Source organism: Cannabis sativa, chromosome 5, assembly GCF_029168945.1.
Source record: "Cannabis sativa cultivar Pink pepper isolate KNU-18-1 chromosome 5, ASM2916894v1, whole genome shotgun sequence".
NCBI classification, from domain to species: domain Eukaryota; kingdom Viridiplantae; phylum Streptophyta; class Magnoliopsida; order Rosales; family Cannabaceae; genus Cannabis; species Cannabis sativa.
In genome coordinates, this window is record NC_083605.1 from 53,592,897 (window position 1) to 53,617,496 (window position 24,600).

A 24,600-nucleotide genomic window follows, 5' to 3' on the forward strand; every position below is an offset into this window, starting at 1 on the left:
GGGGTTCAGATTTTCCCAGAACCGGAATTCCGGTTGGGCAACCGGACTTCCGGATGGGGGATTTTTCAGAACCCTAGTTTTCCTCGTTTTTGGGTTTTTAGGGGTATTGCCATGCTTTTTATCGATAGGGAAACTTTTAGTTTCAAGTTTTAGTCCCCGGGAAGTGATTTAGCGTGTCACTTATAGCGTTGTGGTTTTTATGGTTTAGGAGCCAGTAATCCGCCGTTCAGCTTCAGTTCCAGTCAGGTTGACCGGCACACCTGAAATCGGAATCCAGGTAAGATTAGTATAACAGTATGCATATGTAGATTACATGTTTAGCGTGCATGTAGGAAGCCTGTTAGTTTACATTAGATATGTATTTAGGCTTCGAACCACCCAACCCTGTCACGTCGGTACAGGCTGGAGTATGACCAGCAGCCGGAGTATGACCGGTTCGACCGATCAGGCTGACACTGGTTGGTGGTTCAGTGCTATTGACCTATCCCGTCGGTACAGGCTGGAGTATGACCAGCAGCCGGAGTATGACCGGTTCGACCGATCAGGAGGATACTTGTCAATAGTGCCGTCCCCTGAACGTTCAAAACTCAGTACCATGTTGGACATGGCAGTAGTGCTCAGTACCATGTTGGACATGGCAGTAGCGGGACTCAGTATCGTGTTGGACACGGCAGTCAGTTTTATGTATGATATTATTATGCTTTTCTTACTGAGTCTGTCGACTCACAGTTTACGTTCATGTGTAGGTAAAGGCAAGGCAGTTGCTGATGGACCGTGAGCGAGCTTATGGGATTGTACATGTCGGGGCGGTTAGGCCTGGAGCGTACGATCCTCGGGACAGCACGGCTGAGATTTTGTAATTGTCGTTAGACGACTTTATTTTGATGTAAAAGTTGAACAGTGAAAACGTTTGTAAATATTTTTATAAATCGGGATCCCGAGACTTTTTGCAAATGGTTTATAAGTTTAATGAAAAAGCAAAATTTTAATTAATCACGTTTTTTTCCACAAACCTCGTTGATTAGCAACGAGCTGCACAGTACGTTTAAAAATCACGTAATACGCCTAAGTTAGTTAGGGTGTTACAATTTGGTATCAGAGCCGCCAGGTTGTCTTCCGAAGATCGTCACGACATGTACAATCATCATCAGCAGTTAGCTCGGTTCACGGTTCAGTAAGCCTTTATTGCTTTAGTAGTTTATTTTATTCAGTTATGAAAAAGAAAAGCCTGTTAGGAAGCATGTTAGTAGCCTGATAGTAGAATAGGCGCATGTTTCATTTCTAATTTCCAAATTAAGCGGCATTAGTAAGCTCGCCCTGAATACGACCTGATATGCCAACTCTTGGTTTCGCAGGCGGTTCTAACTAGATGGACGCCAGGCGGACCACGAGGAGTCAGGGCAACTCCGTAGGGTCGAATCAGGGACAGGGAGCTCAGTTTCCCCCACCTGCTAGGGGCCGAGGCAGAGGTCCCCGAGGCAGGGCTCGTGGTCGGGGTGATGAGAACCCGCCACAGGCTGCCCAGGCTCCCCCAGCCGATCAGGGAGCCCCGAACTGGGAGTTGCGGTTTGCGGAGATGCAAGCCCGGATCGAAGAACAAGACCTCGAGATTCAGAGGTTGAGACAGCAGGGTGCTCCTGCAGTTCCGATCTTAGGTAGTTCCGGCGGCACCGCCCCCCGCCGCCTGTGCCGAGATGGTAGTGGCGGCCCATAGATTGGAACCTTTGTATGAGCGGTTCCGGAAGCAAGCACCTCCGGTATTCCTGGGAGGTCCAGATGTGTCGAAAGCCGAGCAGTGGCTTACGGTGATCACCAGAATCTTGAACTTTATGGGTGTCACCGGCAACGACAGAGTGGTGTGCGCCACATTTCAGTTCCAGGAGGATGCCCTGGTATGGTGGGACATGGTGTCTCAGATTCACGATGTCACCACCATGACTTGGGAGAGGTTCCAGGAACTCTTCAACGCGAAGTACTACAATGAGGCGGTTAGAAGCGCCAAGAGAAAGGAATTCGTTCACCTGACCCAGCGGGAGAACATGAGTGTCACTGAGTATACCACTCAGTTTGACCGGTTGGCGAGGTTAGCCTCGGGTATTGTGCCGACCGACTTCAGCAGAAAGGAGAAGTATCTGGACGGGTTGAATCCCAAGATCAGGCATGACCTGATGATTACCACTGACGACAGCACCACCTACGCTCAGATGGTGGAGAAGGCACTGCGAGCTGAGGGCGCAGTGGGGTGTATGTCAGATTCAGCCAGTACTCCGGTTGGTGGCGGAGCTCCTACCCCTCCTGCATCAGGCTTTAGCAGGGGGAGTAGTGGTTCGGCCATTGATCAGAGGAAGAGGGCACCCACTGCTTCCGGCGGCTCGAGTCAGAACAAGAGGTTCCGGGAACCAGAACGAGGGAGTCGTCCTGGTGGTAATGAGACTCGCTTCTCCTATCCCGAGTGCCCTAGCCGCAAGAGGCACCATCGGGGAGAGTGCAAGGGGCAGGGATGCTTTCATTGTGGCATGCCCGGTCACTTCAAGAGGGAATGTCCCCGGCTCCCGCCGCAGGCACCGAGAGCTCCAGCGATGCCCACTCCAGCCAGGGTATTCGCGATCACGCAGCCGATGCGGTATGCCAGCCCATCAGTTGTTACAGGTCAGATTCTTATTAACGACTCGTTTTATTCAGTGCTGTTTGATTCTGGGGCTACACGTTCTTATGTGGCGGCCAGAGTCTTTAGTAAGTTGGGTAGACCCTTTGATAGATATGAGTCAGTGTTTGGAACCCTGTTACCTGGCGGAGAATTGGTTATCTCCAATAGGTGGATTAGGTCTATGCCGATCAGGATAGATGGTAGAGAGTTAAGCGCTGATCTGATAGAGATGAGCTTAGTCGAATTTGATATTATTTTAGGAATGGATTTCCTATCTAAATATTCGGCGAGCATTGACTGTAAGAGGAAGATGGTGGTCTTCCAACCGGAAAGTGAAGAACCGTTCGTATTTGTGGGTTCGGTTCAGGGATCTCGGATCCCGGTGATCTCGGCTATGTCAGCGAGAGAATTATTGCACGGTGGGTGCTTAGGGTTCCTGGCCGTGGTGGTGGACACCACTCGGCCAGACACCATTCGGCCAGAGGACATCAATGTGGTTCGGGAATTTTTGGACGTTTTTCCCGAAGAACTTCCAGGGTTACCACCTCAGCGGGAGATTGACTTCGTGATTGACTTGGCACCAGGGGTGGATCCGGTTTCTAAAGCCCCGTATAGGATGGCTCCAGCTGAACTTAAGGAGTTAAAGATTCAGCTCCAGGGGTTGCTTGACATAGGGTTCATTCGGCCCAGTGTGTCACCTTGGGGAGCCCCGGTTTTGTTCGTGAAGAAGAAGGATGGCTCTATGAGGATGTGCATCGACTACAGAGAGTTGAACAAGCTGACGGTGAAGAATAAATATCCATTACCTAGGATCGATGACTTGTTCGATCAGCTTCAGGGGAAGACGGTCTTTTCTAAGATTGATCTCCGTTTGGGTTATCATCAGTTGAGAATCCGAGAGGAGGACATTCCGAAAACGGCTTTCCGCACTAGGTATGGACATTACGAGTTCCTGGTTATGTCATTCGGACTAACCAATGCTCCTGCAGCATTCATGGACCTGATGAATAGAGTATTCAAGGATTTCCTCGATATCTGTGTAATTGTGTTTATCGACGACATCCTCGTGTACTCTCAGTCAGAAGAGGAGCATGAGTTACATCTTCAGATGGTACTGCAACGACTTCGAGAACATAGACTCTACGCCAAGTTCAAGAAATGTGAGTTCTGGTTGTCTCAGGTGTCCTTCCTAGGGCACATTGTGAGTAAAGACGGGATCAAGGTGGATCCTGGGAAGATTGAATCCGTCAGGGATTGGCCGAGACCGAAGACAGTGACAGAGATCAGAAGCTTCTTGGGATTAGCGGGGTACTACCGTAGGTTTGTGGAGGGGTTCTCCAAAATTTCAATGCCCCTAACCGAGCTTACAAAGAAGAATCAGCGATTTATCTGGACAGATAAATGCGAAGCTAGTTTTCAGGAACTGAAACAGAGGTTGATTACTGCTCCGGTACTAGCTTTGCCTTCGGACGAGGAGAAGTTCGTGGTCTATTGTGACGCATCCAAACAGGGTTTGGGGTGCGTATTGATGCAAGCCGATCGGGTTATCGCTTATGCCTCCCGTCAGTTAAAGGATTATGAACAGCGATACCCGACTCATGATTTAGAATTAGCCGCAGTGGTTTTTGCACTGAAGATTTGGCGGCATTACTTGTATGGTGAGAAGTGCGAGATCTTTACCGACCATAAAAGTCTCAAGTATTTCTTTACTCAGAAAGATTTGAACATGAGACAGAGGCGTTGGTTGGAGTTAGTGAAGGACTATGATTGCGAGATCCTCTACCATCCCGGGAAAGCCAATGTGGTGGCCGATGCCCTGAGCAGAAAGGGTCCCGGGCAAGTGGCTAGCATGGTTCAGATCTCACCTCAGCTAGCAGAGGATATGGTTAGATCCAGCATTGAGTTTGTGGTAGGTCAGTTACACAACTTAACGCTGCAATCTGATCTGCTAGAAAGAATAAAGGTTGCTCAGACAACAGATCCGGAGTTAGTGATGATCCGAGATGAGGTATTGGCTGGTCAAGCCAAAGACTTTTTAGTGTCAGATAGTGGAGTGCTTTTGTATAAAGCCAGGGTTTGTGTCCCGAACAGTGTGGACTTGAGGAACGAGATCTTTGAGGAGGCTCATTCTACTCCATATTCTCTACATCCCGGCACCACCAAGATGTACCAAGATTTGAAACCGTACTTCTGGTGGAGCGGTATGAAGAAGAATTTGGTAGAATTCGTTTCGAGATGCCTCACGTGTCAGCAGATCAAGGCTGAACATCAGAGACCAGCAGGGTTGTTGCAGCCTCTAACCCTACCAGAATGGAAATGGGAGGATATTACGATGGATTTTGTGGTCGGGTTACCTAGGACCACGGGTATGTATGACTCCATCTGGGTAGTGGTGGATCGATTTACGAAATCGCTCATTTTCCGCCTGGTCGGGACAACGTTTACAAGTGGATCGGTTGGCGTAGTTATATGTCGTGGAGATAGTGAGACTTCACGGGGTACCGAAGTCTATAGTTTCGGACAGGGATCCGAAATTCACCTCCAAATTTTGGCAGAGTTTGCAACGGGCAATGGGTACGAAGCTAAAATTCAGTACAGCATTTCATCCTCAGACAGATGGTCAGTCCGAAAGGACAATTCAGATATTGGAGGATATGCTGAGAGCCTGTGTTATGGACTTTGAGGGTTCATGGAGTAAATATCTACCGTTGATAGAGTTCTCTTACAACAACAGTTATCAGAGTACGATAGGGATGGCACCCTACGAACTGTTGTACGGTAGGAAATGTAGATCCCCTATCCACTGGGATGAGACAGGGGAGAGAAAATACCTAGGTCCGGAGTCAGTTCAGCGGACCAATGAGGCTATAGAAAAGATAAAAGCTAGAATGCTTGCCTCCTGTGAAAGCGGACAGAAGAGTTACGCAGATCCGAAACGTAGGGATGTTGAGTTCCGAGTAGGGGACCATGTGTTTTTGCGAGTATCTCCGATGAAGGGGATTAAACGTTTCGGGAAAAGAGGCAAGTTATGCCCTAGATTTACAGGACCTTTCGAGATTCTCGAGAAGATAGGTCAAGTGGCATATCGGTTAGCATTGCCTCCAGCTTTATCAGCAGTGCACAACGTATTTCATGTCTCAATGTTGAGAAAATACGTTTCAGACCCCTCTCATATAATCAGTTATGAGAGCCTTCAGCTTCAGTCAGATATGTCCTATGAGGAACAACCGTGCGGATCCTGGATAGAAAGGATAAAGTCCTTCGGAATAAGACCATAGCGTTGGTCAAGGTTCTCTGGAGAAACAGTAAGGTGGAAGAAGCCACCTGGGAGCTAGAATCAGATATGCGAGCTCAATATCCAGAGTTATTCAGGTTAGATTTCGGGGACGAAATCCTTTTAAGGGGGGGATAGTTGTAAAGCCCGCTTTGTTAATTTGGAAATTAGCAGTTATTTATGTTAATCAGGAAATTATTTATAGCTATTTAAATAATTTATCGTTGTTATTTACGGAATTCAGATATGCATAATTATGTCATCAGCAGTTTTTATATTTCGCATTTCCGGTGTCCGGTATTTTGGAACGCGGCGTTTGGCTCAGTAGAAATCACAACTTAGTATGTTATTATTTTGGGGACGGGTTTTAGACATTGGGAATGTCGGGAATGGCCGGGAATTTAGAATGTCCCAAAAATACCCCTTTAGTATGATTTTAGTGATTTTATGGTGGAGGGGCAAAATGGTCTTTTTGCCCCATTAGTGTTTTGTCTTATATGATTTATTAAATGGAAAATGAATAATTAATTAAATGTTTATTTGGCTGAAATAGATGATTTATGTGATTTATATTTCCCTTTTCTCAAATTTCATCACTTAGTCATTTTAAAGAAATTAGAAAAAAATCACTCAAAGCTCTCTCTTCCTCCCTCTTTTCGGTTTGGTGTTGGGCTGCTAGGGCAGAGATTTTTCCTCTTCAAGCTTGTGATTTTCTCCTCTTCTAAGTGTAATTCAAGTAGGTTTGATCCCTTTTATTTCCTTTGTGTTTTATTCAAGAAAAAAATGATGAAAATGGATGATAATGCATGTTAATTTTGAATGTTGTTCTTCTTGCTTTTGTTGATTGATTTTTGAGGATCAAAGCATGTTTATGTGTTGAATAATTGAGTTGTTGAAAGCATGTAAGTTGATTGAGCTAGGTTTTGGTTTTCTATGCAAAATATGTGAAATTTTGAAAGAAAATGTGATGTTTTATTTCTGTGAATTGCTGGATGTTGTTGTTTGTTTTCAGAGGCTATATTATGCTAGTTTAGGTTGATTTTAGTTGGGTTGCATGCTTGTTATGTGGTTTTGCTCAAGCTTGAGTTTGGAACTCAAAGCTTGAGCTCCAATGGCAAAATTTGTGTATGTGGTTTCTGGGTAGGTTTGATGCCTTGGAAATGTTTATTAGGGTCTATTTAGCAGTCCGGAAAGTTTGGGATCAATTGGGTTCGAATTGGTCAAGATATGGGAATTTTTGGTTGCTTTGCGAGGAACCGGAATTCGGTTGAGCATCCGGAATTCGGATGGGGGTTCAGATTTTCAGAACCGGAATTCGGTTGGGCAACCGGACTTCCGGATGGGGGATTTTTCAGAACCCTAGTTTTCCTCGTTTTTGGGTTTTTAGGGGTATTGCCATGCTTTTTATCGATAGGGAAACTTTTAGTTTCAAGTTTTAGTCCCCGGGAAGTGATTTAGCGTGTCACTTATAGCGTTGTGGTTTTTATGGTTTAGGAGCCAGTAATCCGCCGTTCAGCTTCAGTTCCAGTCAGGTTGACCGGCACACCTGAAATCGGAATCCGAGTAAGATTAGTATAACAAGATGCATATGTAGATTACATGTTTAGCGTGCATGTAGGAAGCCCGTTAGTTTACATTAGATATGTATTTAGGCTTCGAACCACCCAACCCCGTCACGTCGGTACGGCCGGAGTATGACCAAGCCGGAGTATGACCGGTTCGACCGATCAGGCTGACACTGGTTGGTGGTTCAGTGCTATTGACCTATCCCGTCGGTACAGGCTGGAGTATGACCAGCAGCCGGAGTATGACCGGTTCGACCGATCAGGAGGATACTTGTCAATAGTGCCGTCCCCTGAACGTTCAAAACTCAGTACCATGTTGGACATGGCAGTAGTGCTCAGTACCATGTTGGACATGGCAGTAGCGGGACTCAGTATCGTGTTGGACACGGCAGTCAGTTTTATGTATGATATTATTATGCTTTTCTTACTGAGTCTGTCGACTCACAGTTTACGTTCATGTGTAGGTAAAGGCAAGGCAGTTGCTGATGGACCGTGAGCGAGCTTATGGGATTGTACATGTCGGGGCGGTTAGGCCTGGAGCGTACGATCCTCGGGACAGCACGGCTGAGATTTTGTAATTGTCGTTAGACGACTTTATTTTGATGTAAAAGTTGAACAGTGAAAACGTTTGTAAATATTTTTATAAATCGGGATCCCGAGACTTTTTGCAAATGGTTTATAAGTTTAATGAAAAAGCAAAATTTTAATTAATCACGTTTTTTTCCACAAACCTCGTTGATTAGCAACGAGCTGCACAGTACGTTGAAAAATCACGTAATACGCCTAAGTTAGTTAGGGTGTTACATCAAGACACAGTTAACTCAACTATTCGGAATGTCATTAATCCAGTCTCGCTTTGAAACGACAAGGAGATTTATCAATGCACGGATGAGTCCTCATCAGAACGTGCGTGATCACCTTTTCCAAATGGCAAGTTATTTTTAGGAAGCTCAGAATCATGGAGCTAAAATGGATCAAACAACTCAAGTGAGTCTTATCTTGAATAGTCTGACTCCAGCCTTTCTGCCCTACACTTCAAATTATGTCATGAATAAGAAGGAACAAGACTTTCACCCATTAGTCAACGACCTTCAGACATATAAAAATTTGATTGGAGGACTGCAGAAGAAGGGGCCTAAAGCTCATAATTCTGGAAATGGTAATGGGGCGACTAAGGCTGAGGCAAACTTTGCCTCTACTTCCAAACCCAAGAACAAGAAGAAGTGGAAGAATAGCAAAAAGCCTGTTCAAGCTGTGAAAACTGTTAAAAAGAAAAAGGTTGCTACCACTGGTGATACACCAAAAGGAAAATGCTTCTATTGCAATGAAAAGGGACTGGAAACCCCAATGCCCTAAATTTCTAGCAACGAAACAAGGTATTTCTTTTCCTATAAATTGATGTGTTTTAGTGAATTATTATCCACTTGGATTATTAATTATGGACCTACTAACCATGTTTATTCGTTTTTCTTCTTATTTCAGCTCCAGCTGCATGAACACAGATGCTATCTTAGCGAGTTGAATCGGATGGTTGGACAGAAGGGTGGAGATAGTCCAAGATGAAGATGAAGCTCGATTTTTTTTTTATTACTTTTGAATTAATTGTTTTAGTTTCAGAACAATTAGGATTTCAATTATTAGTTTGAGATTTTATTCTCTATTTTTCATATTGTTGCAGACAATTCTTTTATTTTGGAGAATTTTATAATAAAGTTTTCTAATTTTAAAAAATGAATTGCATTTATGAATTGAGCTTCATTTACTTTATCTTATGTATGCCAATACCAATTATATTTATATGTTTTAATGCTTGTGTATGTGTTTTTATAATTGATACAAATTCTATAGTATCTTCAACTCTTCAAAGAGTTAATACTACATAAACACTTAGAATTTCATTTCTATGTTTATGAATAATTGTTAATTCTAAAATAATTATTAAGGATTTGTTTAATAGAAAGATCTTTTGATCTGATAGGGGTGGAAAAAGTTTAGAATAATATACAGTTCAACGATCTTTTATATCTATTGAACTCTGGATTATATTCATAACTCCACATGATCTCTATAACACTAAGAGATGGACCATGATCTCTATATCCCTTAGGGGTGGATCACAATCTCTATATACTTAGGGGTGGACTATACTATTGAAGTATGTAGTTCATTTTGAACTCTGGACTATACTCAATACACCACAGTACTCTTTGTCACACATATTTTAAACATGGATGTAATATAATGAATTAGCAAAATTATCAGAATAAATTCTTGATCTTGATTTATGTTCTATTTAATATATTACTGTTGTAATAGAAATTGATACCAATAAAGCTCTTTGACATTGTATCACACTACCTTATTTGAGTGGGAGAATTTTAAAATTCTTTACTCATCTTCATTTGGTTGACACTTGTGATAGGAACTTTAGAACACAACTGAGAAATTAAATCTAACCATTCATATGGATAGAAATAACTTATCAGAATTATGAGAATAAGATAGTAGAATTCTTGCATAGTCTATTCGAATGACTTGGGCAAAAATTCCTAATCCTCATAAAATTTTATAGTATCTCTATTGATTACTTAATCTCTAGCATGTATTTTACACTCAATTTAAAGTACTAGATTGCTATGTTGAGAATTAATCTAGAAGGAACTTACAGTTTCCGACTAAGATAATATGTCTCAACAAGATATCCCTCAAAACAATAGTAAGAGGTTAAATGTACTTTTATGTATGACTTTAACCAGACTCCTACTGTTGAGTGGGAGCTATCTGAAATGTAATCAAATAAGGAACATTAAGGGTCAGTCAAGAAAGATTTATGAATGTGACCTATGTGTTAGATAATAAGGATGTATATATTAGTAGTCCTTATATCTACACCAACTCATAAAGAATCTGAGATGGTGGTTACTCTGGGGGTGGAGGAGTTATTCTAGAAGAGTGTAAAAACTCATCTATAATGATTCAAGCTCCATCAATGAAGATACATAACTTTGTAAATTCGAAATTACAAAAAAGTTATTCAACTGAAGAAAATTCTACACATGATCTGAAGATCAAGACAATAGATTGATTGAAATGCACAACTTGTTTTATTTTAGTGCAAGTGGGAGTTTGTTGGGACTTTATGCCCTAAATAAAACCCATTACAATCTAATCTGATTTGTTATCAATGAAAGATTAGAAATCATTTATGCTTACATGTTGTTTCATGTTTATGGTTTGATATATATACAAAATCTGTTAAGTCCAGAACATATAGTCATCTACAACTACAGTGATGTCAACACAGTGGAATGTGATTTTGATTATATGATTCGAAAGACAAAGTCCCTGTTTCATCAGTGCATTGGATTTACGATGATGTGATAATCAGCGATGAAGTGCACTTACACTTTGCATAAGTGTTATGTTCTTTCCAGAACATTGGCAAAGTATACTAGCTTCGAATGTATGGAGTATACATTGGACTGGACCGATATTAATCTTGGTTAAGATATTGTAATATTTATCGTTGTATCTTTCCAAGTCAATATCACTAGTTGATCTTAGATCATAAGATCTTAATCTTGATATGATTAGGTTCAATCTCATGAGTGCTATTCATGTTCTTTGATTTGTTAGTTAAGCCTACTTTCTGGTCAGGGTGATACGTACATTTTGGGAACATGATAGTATGATTGAGTGGGAGTGCTAAACATAAATATGGAATATATAGCTTCTATATGTATTTAGAAGTTAAATGATGATTTTCTTCGAGCTTGGCTAAATAGATGTAAATGGAAGAGCTCTTATTTCAATGATTATATTTTAGTTCACTAAAACATCATTTACAGGTAGCTAAGTGTTTTAATGATCAAAATACATTGAGGGGTGAAACGGTAAATATATCCCTACTCGGTGTAAATCATCTATATAGAGGATCTTTGATTATTTAGATTATAACGATGGTTAAATGTGATAGCGTATCTATATGGTGGAATATATAGAGCGTTCTATATGATTGAGAGTGCAATTCCAAGTGGTAAGAGTGGATGCAATAAGGAATTAATAAGTTAGGGAATTTACCTGGTAAATTATAGTTCAGCTTATTGGAAGCTCAGTAATATAGGCCCATGGTCCCCATTCTAGTTGAGACCATACCGCTTGTAAGACTCAGATAATTGATTTTAATTAATCAATTATAATTCTAAAATTAGACTATGTCTAGTTTATGAATTTTCACTAAGCAAGGGATAAATTGTGAAGAAAAGAGATTCTAGGTTTTATTTATTAATTGGAAGACTTTATTATGTCTAATTAATAAATATATTAAATGGAAATTTTATTTAATAATTTATTTTAGTTATTAAATAATTAGTTTTGGCGTTTAAATGGTTAGAATTGAAAAATTGGCGTTTTTGAGAAAATAGAAATGAAAATTGTCAAAATTGTAAAATACCAAAGTGGGGCCCATTAACCCATGGCCGGCCACTTAATGGTGATTTTCCAATTAAAATTTTCATTATTTTAATGCCTAATAATTCCTAACCTAAACCTAGTGGTTACCTATAAATAGATAGTGATGGCTCACACTTAAAGAGAGATGAAAAAACATAAATTTTTGCCTTCAGAAAAATTGACCCTCCTATCCTATTTTCTACAGCCGAACCTCTCTCTCCCTCTTTTCTTCTTCAAAGTTTCAAACCCTTGAGTGATAGAGTGAGTGCCCACACACATCAAGTGGTATCTCAATCATAGTCTGAAAGATTGTGAAGAATCCAAATTGAAGAAAAGGACATTCGGGCTCAGATCTTGGTGATACTCTAAGACAGACAGGATACAAGGGTTAGAGATCTGAGTGGAAGGCGACATATTATTCCGCTGCACCCAATTGAAGGTTTTCTAAACTTTATATGTGTTTAATTTCATTGTTTTAGAAATTCATATTAGGATGTTAATGAACAAACTTGTTAGTAAATCTAAATCCTGGTAAAACATAATCTAACAACTGGTATCAAAGCCATGGTAATGATTTACTTTCATGAAATATGAATTAAAACGATGATTTGCATTGATTTGGATGGTTTCATGTGGTTTATGTGCTTATGTGATGATAGTTTAGAAATCGCAATGTATGTTACTGAAATATTTTTATTTGGATCTGGAATTATTTTTTCTGGAAAGTACTCAAAAAATTAATAAATTTAGGCTTTTATAGAACCTAATTTAGATTTTTTATGAATTAGATATGATTTTTTTTTTTAATTTGAACGAAAATATCAAGATTTGAATGCACACACACGCGCGCACGAGCCTTGGAGCCGCTCGGACACGCACGCCCACTCAGACAGAAATGGCCGAGATCACTCGGAAACACCTCTGTCTGAAGAGGCTGCATGCCCCTAGGTTTCTCGGCCACAGAGGCTGCACGCAGCCTCGTCCTTCGGCTGTCTCCTGCTTTCCGCGCGCAGGGGTATGCAATGCATACCCCTGTGCTTCAAACTTGTTTTCTTCATATCTTTTTATTCAAAAATCGTTTTTCATTAAAATAAAAGCCAATTTCTGGTAGAATTTTGTGTAGAATCTGAATTTTCAATTAAAAATCTAATTGTCAGAATAAAACTAATTTTTATTATTTTTTTTATTAATTAAAATTAGTTTTAGATATTAGTAAATCTAGATCCCGGTAAAACATAATCTAACATGACCGTAGGTCATGGTGTGACGTCTCCTCTGAATGGAATCGCACCCGGTGTGCAAGAGACTGGAAATAATAGTTCATCAGCTAATCTGTATTCAATAGACTGGGAACAACTTATGATCTCAGGGATGATCTAAATAGGAGGAGAGGGCTAGACGAGTAGTATGTCTCGCCAGCCACTCAGCCTGGGGCCCGTGTTGAAAATCCTTCTCAAAGAGGTCCTGACATGACTCTGGTCAGCCAAGAGACCAAACAAGTTAATCCATCTGTGCAAGCACAGTTGGACGAACTAAAAAACATGTTCCAAGGTTTGGTCGGGCAGAAGAACAACGACCTTGAATTGGACCGAGCACGTGGATCCCCTTTCTCTCCAGAGATCAATGTTCTAGAGTTACCCCACAAGTTCAAGATGCCGACCTGGAAGATGTATACTGGGAAGGAAGATCCCTTATCACATCTTAAATATTTCGAAATGCAAATGGACCTGCTGTTGGGATTTTATGCCCTAAATAAAACGTAGTTTAATCTAATCTGATTTGTTAGCAATATAATATTAGATATCATTTATGTTTACATGTAGTTTTTCATGTTTATGGTTTAATATCTACAAAATATGTTAAGTCCAGAACATATAGTTATTCAAAATTACAGTGATGTCAACACAGTGGAATGTGATTGTGATTATTTGCTTCAAAAGACAATGTCCCTGATTCATCAGTGCACTGGATTTAAAATGATGTGATAATCAGCGATAAAGTATACTTATACCTTGGATAAGTGTTATGTTCTTTCTAGAACATTGGTAAAGTATGCTAGTTTCGGATGGATGGAGTATACATTGGACTGGGACCGATATTGATCTTGGTAAAGATATTATAATCTTACTGTTGTATCTTTCTAAGTCAATATCACTGGTTGATCTGAGATCAAAAGATCTTAATCCTGACATGCTTAGGTTCAATCTTAGGACTGCTATTCATGTTCTTTGATTTGTTAGTTAAGCCTACTTTCTAGTCAGAGTGTATGTACATTTTCGGAACATGATAGTACAATTGAGTGAGAGCGCTAAACATAGATATGGAATCTATAACTTCTATTTAGACATAGAAGTGAAACGATTTGTTCCTTCGAGCTTGGCTTAATAGAGATAAATGGAAGAGCTCTTGTTTCAGTGATTATATTAGCTCACTGAAATATCATTTATAGGAAGCTAAGTGTTTTAAGGATAAAATACATTGAGGGGTGAAACGGTAAAATTTATCCCTACTCGGTGTAAATCATCTATAGAGGATCTTTGATTATTGAGATTAGAACGATGGTTAAATGTTTATAGTGTATCTATATCGTAGAACATATAGAGTGTTCTATATGACTGAGAGTGCAATTCCAAGTTCTATGGTGGATGCAATAAGGAATTAATAAGTGAGGGAATTTACTTAGTAAATTCTAGTTCTGCTTATTGGAAGCTCGGTTATATAGGCCCATGGTCCCCATACTAGTTGAGACCATATTGCTTGTAAGACTCAGTTACTTGATTTTAATTAATCAATTTTAATTCTAAAATTAGACTATGTCTAGTTTATGAATTTTCACTAAGCAAGGGCTTAATTGTGAAGAAAAGTGATTCTAGAGCTTATTTATTAATTAAGAGACTTTATTAAGTCTAATTAATAAATATTCTAAATTGAAATTTTATTTGATAATTTTCATTATTAAATAAATAGTTTTGGCATTTAAGTGATTAAAATTAGAAAAATGGCATTTTTTGTTGAGAAAATATGGAAAATTGTTGAAAAATGGCAAAATTACAAAGTGGGGCCCACTTACTATGACCGGCCACTTCCAAGGGTGTTTACCATTTAATTTTTTATTATTTTAATGCCTAATAATTCTAACCTAAACCTAGGTGGTTGCCTATAAATAGATAGTGATGGCTCACACTAAAAGATGATGAAAATTCTTGCCTTCAGGAAAAGTTGAGCCATCTATTCTATACCATATTCGAACCACATTCTCTTCTTCCTCTCTTCATATTTTCATACCATTGGGTGATAGAGTAAGTGCCCACACACATCAATTGGTACTCAATCATATTGTGTAAAGCTGTGAAGAATCTAAAATCAAGAGAAGGACATTCGGGCTCAGATCTTGGTGATACCCTGCCACAGACAGGATACAAGGGTTAGAGATCTGAGTGGAAGGAGCCATTAATATTCCGCTGACCCACTGTAAGGTTTTTGAAACTTTATATGTGTTTATTTACATTATTTTAGAAATTCATATTGAGGATGTTTAAATAACATACATGGTAGTAAATCTAGATCCTGGTAAAACATATTCCAACACCTGCAAGAAGTACGAGGAGATGTATGTTGCAAAGTTTTTCCTGCCACGCTCTTAGAAGCCGCCCAACAATGGTATTTCAAGTTGACACCTTGAAGGTTCAACTCTTGGAAGGCTTTCTCCTAGGAATTCCATGAAAAATTCTCTTCTTCTCGCCAACTCCCATTACATTTAAAAGACCTGGTCAAAGTGAAGGAAAGGTCAGGAGAACCTCTCTGAGCTTATATCAGCAGATTCATGACGGAGGCAACGAAAGTTGCACGGTTAAGCGAAGAAGGGAAATTGACCGCGATACTGGGGGGCATCGAAGTCGTCGAAGAGCTTTAGAAGGATATCAAAAGAGATGGACCAGTAGATTCTATGAGTGACTTCCTCGATCATGCAGATGGCTTCATCAAGCTTGAAGAGGCCATTCAGCGAGTAGAATTCAAGCTTAAACTAAACCAGCCACAGGCTCCCTCTACTGGAACATCTATTCAGCCCCCTCAGTACCCAAGCAATTCAAGCTCAGGCGGTAAAAGGTCTAACAACAACAACAGACAAGGCAATGGAAAAAGGGGAAAGTTCGCTGGAAAAACCGAACAAGCCCCTATAGAAAATCCTTCTAAGTTTACTGCTCTCTCTATCCTGATAGAGGACTTGGAAACCATCTACATGGCTACTCAGTCATTAGCTCCGTACAAGAAGCGTTCCCCCATGAAAAAGGACGTAAGCAAGAGAGACATGACCAAGTTCTACCGTTTTCATGGAGATTATGGCCATGACACCAATGAATGCAACAATCGGAAGCGGGAAATTGAATTTCTAATAAGAAAGAATAACCCGCACGTGAAAAAATACGTCAAGGCCGATCATAATCAGAGGGACACCCAGAAGGATAATAATGAAGATTTACTACCACCACCGGTGGACGGGCATTTACAAGTCATTATTGGTGGCTCACACATAGCTGGAGATTCAGGCAAAGCATGAACATTACAGCACAAGCAAGAAGAGGTGATTCTGGCCATCAAAGAAAGGGAGCCAAAAATACCACCGACAGGAGAATCCTGTCGGAAATTATTTTACCAGGATCTAGATTTACTAACAAGTATGTTGGATTAACAACCTAATATGAATTCTAAAACAATGAAAATAAACACATATAAAGTTAGAAAACCTTACGAAAGGTGCGGCGGAATAATATGACTCCTTCCGTTCGGATCTCTAGCCCTTGATTCCTTTCTGTAGCAGGAGCATCACCAGATCTGAAACCTGGATCTTCTTTTCTCCTTCTTTGATGCAGAAATTCCATAGTCTTCCATACTATGATTGAGATACCACTTGATGTGTGTGGGCACTACTCATCTCACAAGGATTTCGAAAATTCTCTCTCTTTTCTCTCTTAATTTCGTGGCTGATCATATGATCTATAAGAGAAGAGAACAATGGCTGCTATATATAGGGAGAAGGGAGAGCACAACTTTCCAAATAAACAGTTTCCTCTTTTACTGTGTAATTGATTAACTGCCTTATTTAGTGTGATTCACCACTTTCCTATTATAGCTAGGCTTTGATTAGCAATTACATGACAATTAAAAAATAAAAATAATAATTGGGAAACACAAAGGGAGTGCTCGGCCATAGAGGGAATATGGGCCTCACTTGGATTTTGCAGTTTCCTCAATTTTATTTCAATTTCTCCAAAAATGCCATTTTTCCAATTCTAATCATTTAAATGCCAAAACTAATTATTTAATAACTAAAATAGATTATTAAATAATATTGTCATTTAAAATAATTATTAATTAGACATACAAAGTCTCTTAATTAATAATTAAACCTAGAAACCCTTTTATTTACGATTTCATCCTTAAACTGTGAGAAATCATAAAGTAGACATAGTCTAACTCTTAGAATTATAATTGATTAATTAAAATCAATAAACTGAGTCTTACAAGCAGTATGGCCTCAACTAGTATGGGGACCATGTGTCTATATAACCGAGCTTCCAATAAGTCGAACCGAATTTACCAAGTAAATTCCCTAACTTATTAATTCCTCATTGAATCCACACTTAGAACTTGGAATTGCACTCTAAGTCATATAGAAACGCTCTATATGTTCCACGATATAGACACGTCATTAGTTATCCATTGTTATAACCCTAATGTGATCAATGATCCTCTATATAGATGATTTACACTGTACAGGATTAAATTACCGTAACACCCTACAATGTATTTTATCCTTAAAACACTTAACCCTGTATAAATGATATTTCACCTAAGTGAAATGAGATCTCCACCATTTATCTTCGTTTGGTTAAGCTCGAAGGAAATCATCCTTTCCTTCTATTTGCCAAATAGAAGCTATAGATTCCATATTTATGTTAGCGCTCCCCCACTCAATTGTATTACCGTGTTCCCAAAATGTACGTATTACCCTGATACAAAACTGGGCTTAACTAACAAATCAAAGAACACGAGTAACACTCTTGAAATTGAGCCTAACCATATCAGGATTTCGATCATGTGATCTAGGATCAACAAGTGATATTGAATTGAATAGATATTACGGTAAATTTCAAAATCTAATTCAAAGTTCAATATCGGTCCATTCCAATGCATACTCCATGCATCCGATACTGGTAAACTTTGCCAATGTCCTGGAAAGGACATAACACTTTTCCAAGGTGTAAGAATACCTATCGCTGATTATACCATGTCAGTCTAAATCCAGTGTTCTGACAAATCAGGGAATCAACTTTTGAACATATAATAAAGATTATATTCCACTGTGCTGACAACACTATAATCTTTAACCAACTCATATGTTCTGGACTTAAAAAGAATTCATACATTATATACATATAATCATGAAATAAATCATGTGAACCATGCAACATGAAATGTTATTTCTGATCTTTATTAATAAGTAAATCTAATTATATGAAATGAGTTTTATTTAGGGCATAAAACCCAACAAATCCACCATAACATTTAATGATGAAGATGTTGTCAAGATTAATTTCCCACACAACAATCTGTTGGTCGTGGAACTCCAGATAGCCATTAAAATGGTGGTCTGAACTATGATAGATAATGGAGCCTCTACAAATATCTTGTTCAAAACACCATATGAAAAAAATGGGGCTCCAACTCAAAGACTTAACCCCCTGTCCTCAACCCGTGTATGGTTTCTCCGGCCAGAGTGTTCCACCTCTAGGGCAAATTCGCGTACCCCTCACTGTTGGGCAAGCTCCGAAGAGAATAACAGTAATGGCACAATTTTTGATATTGGACGTTCCATCAGCCTTTAATGTCATGTTAGGCTGACCAACTTTATATGACCTAAAGGCTGTTACGTCGATATTTCATTCGCCTGAGAGGAAATCAACAAGTTGCACAGGAATGTTACAACCTTGCCCTAACCAAGGCTAAAAAGGAAGTATCCTCTAGTCAGAGTTCGGACAAGGGGAAAGACACTACCAAATCGGGAACTGCCCAAGGCAGGGATGAAGATGTGGATCCCGGACTTGGGGAACCAAATACTAATGTTGGTCCAGTGGAAGAATTAGAAGAAATCGGAATTGATCGAAATGTTTCGACCAGGAAACTCAAAATTGGAAAAGGTTTGTTGCTGAAGTAAAATCAGCATTGATAAAATTTCTGATAGCAAACCTAGACATTTTTGCATGGTCACATGAGGACATGGTCGGAATCGATCCTTCTTTAATTTCACATGTCCTAAATATTGACCCTAATTTTTAACCTCTTCAACAAAAAAGAAGATTGTTGGGCAAAGAATGAGGCCTAGCACTGAAAGAAGAGGTAGAAAAGCTGCACAACAATAATTTCATAATAGAAGCTTTCTACCCAGCCTGGTTTGCTAATCCTGTACTGGTACCCAAGCCAATTAAAAAATGGTAAGTATGTATTGACTTCACCGACCTTAACAAGGTGTTCCTAAAAGATTGCTTCCCACTTCCACGAATAAATCAACTTATGGATGCAACAGCAGGACACGAGATATTAAGCTTCATGGATGCCTATTCGGGGTACAATCAAATCAAGATGCATCCACCAGACCAAGAACATACAAGTTTCCGAACATATATGGATCTGTACTGTTATAAGGTCATGCAATTTGGTCTCAAAAATGCCAGAGCTACATACCAAAGATTGGTAAATAAAATGTTCAAAGACTAGATCGGACGAAATATGGAAGTGTACGTGGATGACATGCTCATAAAATCCAGGAAGGCTAGCGGGCATATGGATGACCTCGACGAATGCTTCAAAGTCCTGAGGAAATATAACATGAAACTCAATCCCCTAAAGTACTCCTTTGGAGTCAGCTCGGGTAAGTTTCTAGGCTTTATCGTCAATGCTCGAGGAATTGAAGCCAATCTAGAGAAAATTCAAGCCCTCCTGGATATGAAATCGCAAACAAAAACCAAGGAAGTTCAAAGCTTGACTGGTCAGATTGCCGCACTCTGCAGATTTGTTTCAAAATCAATAGACAAGTGTGTCCCATTCTTCAACATCCTGCAAGGAAATAAGCAATTTGAATGGACGAAGGAATGCGAAAAAGCATTTCAAGAGCTAAAAACACAACTCGCAAAGCCTCCTATGCTCTCAAAACCTTTGGACGGAGAAGAATTAGGAATATAACTGGCTGTCACGAAACATGATGTAAGTGTCGTACTGATCAGAGAAGAGAACAATATCTAGAACCCAGTAAACTACATCAGCAAAAGGCTTATTGAAGTTGAAGGCCGGTACCCATTGATAGAAAAGCTCACTTATTGCCTAATCTTAGCAACGAGAAAGATAAGGCCCTACTTGCAAGCTCATCTTGTTTGGGTATATATTGACCAACCATTACGCCAAGTATTGTAAGAACCAGACGCCTCTAGACGGTTGCTCAAATGGGTAGTGGAGTTGGGCCAGTACGAAATTATCTTTCAACCCAAACAACAATTAAAGGTCAGGTCAGATTTTGTAGTTGAATGTACGGGTAAAGAAGAGAGAATTTCAGAAAACAACCCAGAGCCAATACAAGTACCTCAGCCGAGCAATAGTGAAGACAAGCTGACTTGGAAGCTACATGTTGACGGGTCGGCTACAGATCAATTGTCCGGTGCAAGAATCGCCCTTGTCACACCTGGCGGGAAACACCTACACGCTGCGGTCAAATTTGGATTTAAAGCATCCAATAATGAAGCTGAATATGAAGCTCTAATCGCCAACCTAAAGCTAGCTCGAGAAATTAAAGCTGAACACATTGAGATCTGCAGTGACTCACAGTTTGTGGTAAATCATGTATCCGGAGAGTACGGGGCTCGAAGGGAAAAGATGATAACATATCTGAGAAAAATACATGATCTGCTAGCACAATTCAAAAGCTATGCTCTCAGGCAAATTCTAAGGGAAGAAAACACAACTGTTGATGTATTAGCTCGACTGGCAAGCTGCAACGTCAATAATAAATCTTATTTGATTCTGATCAAGTTTCTCGAAAAACCTAGTATCACCTGCACAGAAGAGGTTGAAATGATTAATACATCCCCAAACTGGATGACACCAATAGCAGCCTACCTCAACATTGGGGAGCTCCCAGATAACAGCAATGAAGCTCAAAAAATGAAGAGAAAGGCTGCACGGTACATCATTGTAGAGGGAGTTATGTATAGAAGAGGATTCTCCATGCCACTACTCAGGTGTGTCACGCAAGAAGAAGCTGCACGACTTTTATCAGAAGTACATGACCGATTTTGTGGAAACCAAGCAGCCGGGCAGAGTTTATCCAAGAAAATTCTAAGGCAAGGTTATTTCTGGCCAACAATGATTGAAGACTCCAATGCCTACGTTAAGAAATGTGATAATGCCAGAGATTTTCAAAGATACCTCAGGCACCGCCCAACGAACTAACTAAGATGCAAAGTCCTTAGCCTTTCGCCATTTTGGGAATCGACCTGATCGGACAGATACCCAAAGGCAAAGGCGGTGTGCAATACGCGGTGGTTGCAGTTGATTATTTTACAAAGTGGACGGAAGCCGAGCCACTGACAACCATCACGTCGAAAAAAGTGCAAGACTTCATTGTAAAGCACATAATTTGTCGGTTCGGATTAAGTTACAAGATAGTCTCAGACAATGGTAAACAATTTGACAGTCAGTCCTTCACTGATTTCTGTGTGAACCATGGGATCATAAAAAGTTTCTCAGCGGTGGCACATCCCCAAGCAAATGGTCAAGTTGAAGCAGTCAACAAGACACTCAAAGACACCCTAAAGAATAAACTTGAAGATGCTAAAGGAAACTGCCCAGAAGAACTTCCTGAAGCTCTATGGTCATACTACATAATCGAGAAAACAGCAACCGGACAGACTCCATTTGCCATGACATATGGATATGAAGCTATGCTGCCCGTTGAACTCGAACTGCCATCCCATAGAAGATTAACATTTAGCCAAGAGGCCAATCATGTACTCCTCACTGAGTCACTTGATGAAGTTGAGGAAAAACAAACTGTAGCAAACTTAAAACTGATAGACCATCAGCAAAAAGTAGCTCGGTATTTTAACAAACAAGTGAAAGCACGAAAATTCTTTGTGGGAGATATGGTCCTAAGAAGAGTATTTTTGAACACCAAAGACTGTACAATAGGTGTGCTCGGACCAAACTGGGAAGGACCATATCAAGTGGTTGAAGTTCTAAAATCAGGGGCATACAAATTGGGTAAGTATGACGAAAAGATGCAACTTGTTCTAGTACCAAGGTATTGGAACGGGGAACATTTAAGAAAATACTACAAGTAAAAGTACCAGCTCGGATGACCATATCAAGTATGAAATAAAAGAACATTTTCTCTTAAGTAAATGGCCTTCTGGGCGGACCACGCCCAAAGGTTCGAATAAAATTATCAAGTACTTAGGTCGGATGACAACCTTTGAAAGTACCATTTTTATTTTCTGCAATTTATTTTGTCTATGCTAAGCTAAAGATCAGATCAGATCAGCATAATAACTTTGATGTAAGTTACTACGGTAACAGACATATTTCTGACCAATAAATGAATAGAGATGTTTATTTAAATTCAAATTGAGTCGAGTTCATTAGCATGTTATAAATTTACCATCTAGCGCCTACAAAAGGTCTGGTCGTACCCAAAACCCCGAATAGACCAAAAAGTATACTTGTAAAAAATACAAGTGACCAAGAGTCATAAGTCTGCTCGGTCACTTGGGAGGCACCTATAAATATACAAAGCACTTTGTAAAAAACAAAACAAATACAATTGCACGATAATTATAAATAAGGAACAAAATTCATTGAATAACAAAAGCATTCAAGTTCGGGATTAAAATATCGAGCTACTTTTTGCTAATCATTTGTCCCGATTTAGCTGAGTAATGACGGTTTTGAGAGTCAGTAATGATGCCAAGTGCTTATGCTTCCCACTAACGTTAAGCGGTTCCACTGAAGAGTGGTTCAAAAAGTTGGAACTAGGATCTGTGGACTGCTGGAACGAATTGCAAGTTAGCTTCCTGAGACAGTTCGTCGCCGCAAGAAAGATTAATCTCGAGGTCAGCGCCCTGACTAACATCAAACAACTACCCGCAGAAACGTTGAAAATTTTTATAAAGAGGTTCAAGGAAGAAGCCTCAAAAACCAAGAAAGTTGATGACAGACAACAACTTGCACTTCTTCAAGCCGGGATCCGTATAGGAACCCCGTTCTGGAACGAGTTACAACAAGAAGGAGCTGCTAACCTCCAAGATTTCCAAAAGAGAGTCCAAAAGTATATCAACTTGGAAGAAGCCTAAAATAGTGGCCTACGGAGGATATTACCCAACCGGAGTGGCAAGATATGTACCAGGAGTTCAACTCTCGGGAACCCTACCTCCGGCTACTCCATAAATGAGCGGTATACAGTTCTCCGCTACTCCAGGATACAATCAGAGCCAAGCCTTGGCTCCCGCATCTTCGCCTTACGGGAACCCCCCGGGGGTAAGCGGACAAGTCCCTTGTCAATCAGCTCCTGCTGTAAGCCTAACTGGACCTTCTCAAGGCTCCCGGAGCAAGAGGTCCTCGAAAGGCAGCAACCGGACTGAGGACAAGCGCCAAAAAAGAGGGTATACTCCCCAATATACCCAGTACACAGAGTTGATGGACACACAAGAGCGTGTGTATTTCGCCACGAGGCAAAATACGCAATACAAGAGGCCGCCTCCTCTGTACAGAGATAGTTTGCGAAGGGATCCCAGCAAAAGATGCAAATACCACAACGATATTGGACACGATACCAATGAGTGCAAAAATCTGAAAGATGAGATCGAAAACTTGATCACATTGGGTCATCTGTATGAGTGGATTAAGAACCGGCTACCCCATCTCAACCCGGTTCCGGTAAGGGGTCCATTGCCCAAAGGGACACCAGGGTGTACGCTCGGAGCGTTGGCACCAGCTGCACCCTCAGGAGCATCAATCCCTTAGTATACCCCTGGCCTGCCACCAAGACCTAACGGGAGAATGGCTATGATCTCTGGTGGGCCTCATATCGGGGGGACCACTCGAAAAGAATTAAAGCGCTATGCTGGGGCCATTAAACATGATGAGGTATGGGTAGTCACTCAGCTTCCAGCGCAAAGGCCCCGGCTCATGGATCAGCCAATTACTTTGACGGAAGAAGACGCAAGGTTGGTGCGGTTCCCTCACCATGATCTCCTGGTCATAGAAACTCCCATTGCCAATAAGATCGTGGCTAGAGTATTGATAGATAATGGGAGTTCTGTGAATTTGTTATTTAAAGAAGCCTTCGCAGCAATAGGCCTCACGGACCGAGATCTATCACGAAGCGGTTCCCAGCCCACGGGATTCAATGGAACCACGCTTATCCCGATGGGAAAAGTGAGGTTTCCAGTCACCTTGTGCCCGAATACAACCCAAAGTACTTTCAAGTACTGCACATTTGTGGTGGTAGACTGCCCAACTGCATACAACGCAATCCTCGCCCGACCGGCCCTGGTGGATTTTGGTGTAATTACGTCTATCCGGCACTTATGTTTAAAATTCCTCACCTAGGAGGC

General features: G+C 40.4%; 1 protein-coding gene across 1 annotated transcript; it reads left to right on the top strand.

The window, feature by feature from the left end:
- The first annotated feature begins 22,923 nt into the window (after positions 1-22,923).
- Positions 22,924-23,337, top strand: LOC133038391 (uncharacterized). The gene has a single exon (XM_061116523.1). The coding sequence runs from the start codon at positions 22,924-22,926 to the stop codon at positions 23,335-23,337; it is 414 nt and encodes a 137-aa protein (XP_060972506.1).
- The last annotated feature ends 1,263 nt before the right edge of the window (positions 23,338-24,600 follow it).

Coding starts and splice junctions, on each gene's coding strand:
- LOC133038391 (XM_061116523.1), top strand. CDS start 22,924: ATGACGGTTTTGAGAGTCAGTAATGATGCCAAGTGCTTATGCTTCCCA.